Below are 5,000 nucleotides of genomic sequence, written 5' to 3'. Positions count from 1 at the left end.
AGAGCACGGCGGGGATGCTGCGACTCGCCTGCCTGTCGGACGCCACCACCGTCAGCAGGTACTCCCGCTCACGCTGCAGTGGCAGACCTGTGGTGCGGACGTGTCCGCTCTTGCGGTCCACGTCGAAGCGCCCGTCACCACCTAAAACACAAAGAACACACGGGGATACATGTTACATTTACTATTACCCATAAATGCTAAATGTATGTACATGTTCAAAGATTACACTGTTTCTATGTTTATCTTTAAAAAAAATGTTGTCTTTGTGTGTCTTCAGGGGTCCTCAAGTCCTTTTATCTGCCTGTCCAGCACTTTGGTCAGCTATCTTGTTGTATTTTAAAGTGCTCTATAAATAAACTTTGACTTGACTTGACTTGACATGTGTGGTATGTAAAATATGTTGCACAATAATGTGTGTAGTGCATTTATGTAGGCTAGACAGGGCTGGATTACGATGGCCTAGGCCCCAAGGCTACGAGTTTCTGTGGAACCACCCAGATGGCAAATTTACATAGGCAGTGTCATAATTACAAGATAGGAATTAAGGATAACATGTCTACTAACTGTGCTCAACAAAACAGATGAATTTTTCAATACTGCATCTTGTCACACACAATTCAAAATTTACTTTTTTGTCACTTTTGGCCACTCAGGGGCCCCCTGGCAGATGGGGGCCCCTAGGATCTAGCCTGTGCGTTAATCCAACCCTGATGGTAGATACCTTAATTTCCTCCGGGATTAATAAATGTTACTCCTCTACACTACTCTTCAATAAAAATTCACAAACCATTTATTTGTTTCACATATCAACATATACAGTCTAGAGTATCTGCACATTTTTGATCACCCAATTGAATACTTTTGAAGACCATTATTAGACCTGTGTGTGTGTGTGTGTGTGTGTGTGTGTGTGTGTTTGTGTGTGTGTGTGTGTGTGTGTGTCTGTGTCTGTGTGTGTGTGTGTGTGTGTGTGTGTGTGTGTGTGTGTGTGTGTGTGTGTGTGTGTGTGTGTGTGTGTGTGCGTGTGCGTGTTTGCACGTGCCTGTGCGTCTGTTGCGTATCATAATATCGCTATTACTACATTGCTAGAGTGCACTGTAACACATATAATAAACAAATAAAAAAATGATAGGACTACTACTGTGCTAGTATAGTCGTTGTCAATAAAGGAGACCGAGCCTTCGCTGTGGCAGCCCCACGCCTTCATTCCATTAACCTCCCAACATCAGACTCGCCCCCACAACCTCTACTTTGAAATCCAGAAGAAACACTTATTGTTACACCTTAGCCTAGTGGAGACACTGACGAAGGCAACAGCCGAAACGTTTGTCTACACTTCTGCTGCTATGTAAATAAAAAAATAAAAAAGAAGAAAAGAAGAACCCGAGTGCGATCCACTTTTTCACCTTCAAAGTTATTCAACTGGAGACGCACCACACGGAAGAGCGCGGTGTATCATCAACTACTACTTCTACACCTTAGCCTTTGCATCTTAGTTCTTACCTTTATGTCCTTTAACACCTTATATATATTCTATTTTGTAACACCTTGCAAAAGCTTAACTACTTAATTGATCTATATGCTTACTCTTATGCCCTTATGCCGCAAAAATGTTTAATTATGTTTCTATTGTTTTGCTGTTTTCATTATTGTTTTTGTCAGACACAGCACTTTGGTCAGTTTACGCTGCTTTTAAATGTGCTTTATAAATAAAGTATACTTAATGACGTACTTGCCTAGTGCAAACACAGTGCAAGAAGTGGCACGGCAGAAACTGATATGGAACCCTATGGAAACCAAGCATGCCCAATAGCATACAGGCAGGAATTAAGGCAGTGTTTCTCAAAGTGGGGCGTAAGCCCCCCTGGGGGGGTGCGGAGGCATCACAGGGGGGGCTTGTGACATCTGATTTTTATTTTTATTTTCCCCCAAGGAAATGATTTCTAGTCTCGCCAATAAGCCAAGATGTTTTAAGCATCATATACATAGTTATAAACATTATATTATTAATTCTCATATAGGAAATGAACACACATCTGCATTCCACTGTAGTCCCTCTTTGTTTTATCTCACCAGTCACTTTTCCTTTAATTTTGCACAGCGCAGAAATCGTAAAATCTGCGCGAGTAGGCTAGTGGGCAGGGGGGGCTCTGAAGCATCCAGACCCTCAGAAGGGGGGAATGATGGGAAAAGTTTGAGAACCACTGGATTAAGGTAATTGAGGGTCTGCTGTTTCTCCGTCAGCTTCATGCATGTTTTAATAGCCTATGAAATAAAACTGAGCACAGATGCAACAGAATGCAGGATTCCTGCTGATCACTGTGTTATTTTCATCTCACTGTCTGACATTAGTTATAACTTGTTAAAGAAGTTTCTGTATGTTGCCAGAGAGTTTTCAAGTGAGGTGGCACCATCATCAACCGTTACAACAATAACAACAACCCATTATTATTAACCCATTAATTTCAATTATTATTAACATTTTCACTGAAATTCTACAAAAAAATGAAAAAAAAATCAAAAATAGGCATGTTTAAAAAATGGAATGCTTCTGAAGCTGAAGCTTCATCAAATGTCTTTAATTGTAAACATTAAAAAAATGGCTCAACAATTCACCATTATTGTATAAATGGTAGGGGTGGGAAAATATAAGTAATTTTAATCACATTAACTCAATAACTTTCTGTAATGAATCACGATTGCTTGCATGACTCTGGGCTGGTTGGACCACATTTGTGGTGGCTTCTTGTTATGTTTTTAGTGTTTTTCAGTAACAACACTGTCTATCCTCCTCATTAGCGCATCTTGCAATGGAGATACTATGTAAAAACAGGTGCTAGTGGTGTACTTACACCATAAACATATATTTACTTTTGCTTTTGACACCTCGGCCAACAAATACACAGACAAAAAACCTTACACATACAGTTTATGACCACACATAGTAGAGTACAACAACTACGAAACTACATGACTACAAAAAAATGGGTAGACATTACACATATAGATATATACACAATTAGGGTCCTCTTCTGCACCATGAACACAAAACACACACACACACACTCATTAGACATACAGATAAAGACACACACACACACACACACACACACACACACACACACACACACACACACACACACACACACACCAAAACACACACACACACACACACACACACCAAAACACACACACACACACACACACAGACACACAGACACACACACACACACACACACACACACACACACACACACACACACACACACACACACACACACACACCAAAACACACACACACACACACACACACACACACACACACACACACACACACACACACCCACACACACACACACACACTCACACACACACACACACACACACACACACACACACACAGATATACTGTAATACGTGCATGCAGTCAGAGGCAGGAAGATAAACACGCCATCAATCTCCTTCTGTCACACACACACATTCATACTCCGTTGCACTTACTTACAAATGGATTCATAAGCATGCAAGGCTGCACATGGACTAGGCCACTTACAAACACTCTCTCTCTCTCTCTCTCTCTCTCTCTCTCTCTCTCTCTCTCTCTCTCTCTCTCTCTGTCTCTCTCTCTTTCTCTCTTCTCTCTCTCTTTCTCTCTTTCTCTCTCTCTCACACTCTCTCTCTCTCTCTCTCTCTCTCTCTCTCTCTCTCTCTCTCTCTCTCTCTCTCTCTTCTCTCTCTCTCTCTCTCTTTCTCTCTCGCTCTCTCTCTCCCTCTCTCTGTCTGTCCCTATCTCTCTCTCTTTCTCTTTCTCACACACACACACACACACACACACACACACACACAAACACACACACACACAAACACACACACACACACAAACACAGACACACACACACACACACACACAGACACACACACACACACACACACACACACACACACACACACACACACACACACACACACACACACACACACACACACACACACACACACACACACACACAGCCACACCACCAAACAAGTTGGCACACACATGAACAGGCCCACACATGTACACAGTACACACACATGCACATAAACGCAGATATACACATGTACACATGTACACATGCACACATGCGGGCAAGACTCGCACCCAATTTGTCCTCACGGAGGGGGGGCAGCATTAGTGCTGATGCACACGCCAACTAATAACCACTAGCACTAGGGGTGCTACAGCCATCAGGGTAGTCAAGCAGGGAAAAACACATTTGCACACACACGCGCACACACACACATACACACACACGCACACACACACACACACACACACACACTCACACTCACAGACACATACATACAAACACGCACACACACACACACACGCACACACACTCACACTCACAGACACATACATACAAACACGCGCACACACACACACACACACACACACGCGCGCGCACACACACACACACACACACACACACACACACACACACACACACACACACACACACACGAAGAGCAACTAAACAAAAACAATCTAAATGGAGTTCCTCCAATCAAAGGCGATGGAACACTGAATGAGTTCAGCTGCCACCATGCTCAAGAGTGTGACAGAGTGATGTTGATAGAGAGCGAGGGTGTGTGTGTGTGTCTGTGTCTGTGTGTCTGTGTGGGTGTGTGTGTGTGTGTGTGTGTGTGTGTGTGTGTGTGTGTGTGTGTGTGTGTGTGTGTGTGTGTGTGTGTGTGTGTGTGTGTGTGTGTGTGTGTGTGTGTGTGTGTGTGTGACTGAGAGAGATGTCAATAGCATTCATGGATGAAGGATCTCTCACAGAAGAAAAAATAATACCCTGATTATTGCCTGTGCCTGTGCTTGTGTGTGTGTGTGTGTGTGTGTGTGTGTGTGTGTGTGTGTGTGTGTGTGTGTGTGTGTGTGTGTGTGTGTGTGTGTGTGTGTGTGTGTGTGTGTGTGTGTGTGTGTGTGTGTGGTGTCAGTGTGTGTGTGTGTGTGT

General features: G+C 43.2%; 1 protein-coding gene across 1 annotated transcript in view; it reads right to left on the bottom strand.

Annotated features, from left to right (window-relative positions):
- si:ch211-186j3.6 (neural-cadherin) overlaps window positions 1-5,000 on the bottom strand; it is a 386,437-nt gene that overhangs the window by 218,323 nt on the left and 163,114 nt on the right. Inside the window, exon 3 of the mRNA XM_063189165.1 lies at window positions 1-141. This exon is cut by the window's left edge and continues 85 nt beyond it. Within this exon, the coding sequence (XP_063045235.1) occupies window positions 1-141 (141 nt within the window). The remainder of the gene's footprint in view (window positions 142-5,000) is intronic.

The sequence above is a fragment of the Engraulis encrasicolus genome, chromosome 22 (genome assembly GCF_034702125.1).
Source record: "Engraulis encrasicolus isolate BLACKSEA-1 chromosome 22, IST_EnEncr_1.0, whole genome shotgun sequence".
NCBI classification, from domain to species: Eukaryota; Metazoa; Chordata; class Actinopteri; order Clupeiformes; family Engraulidae; genus Engraulis; species Engraulis encrasicolus.
Note: the sequence above shows the minus strand (reverse complement) of the source record. Positions and strands in the feature narration are given on the sequence as shown.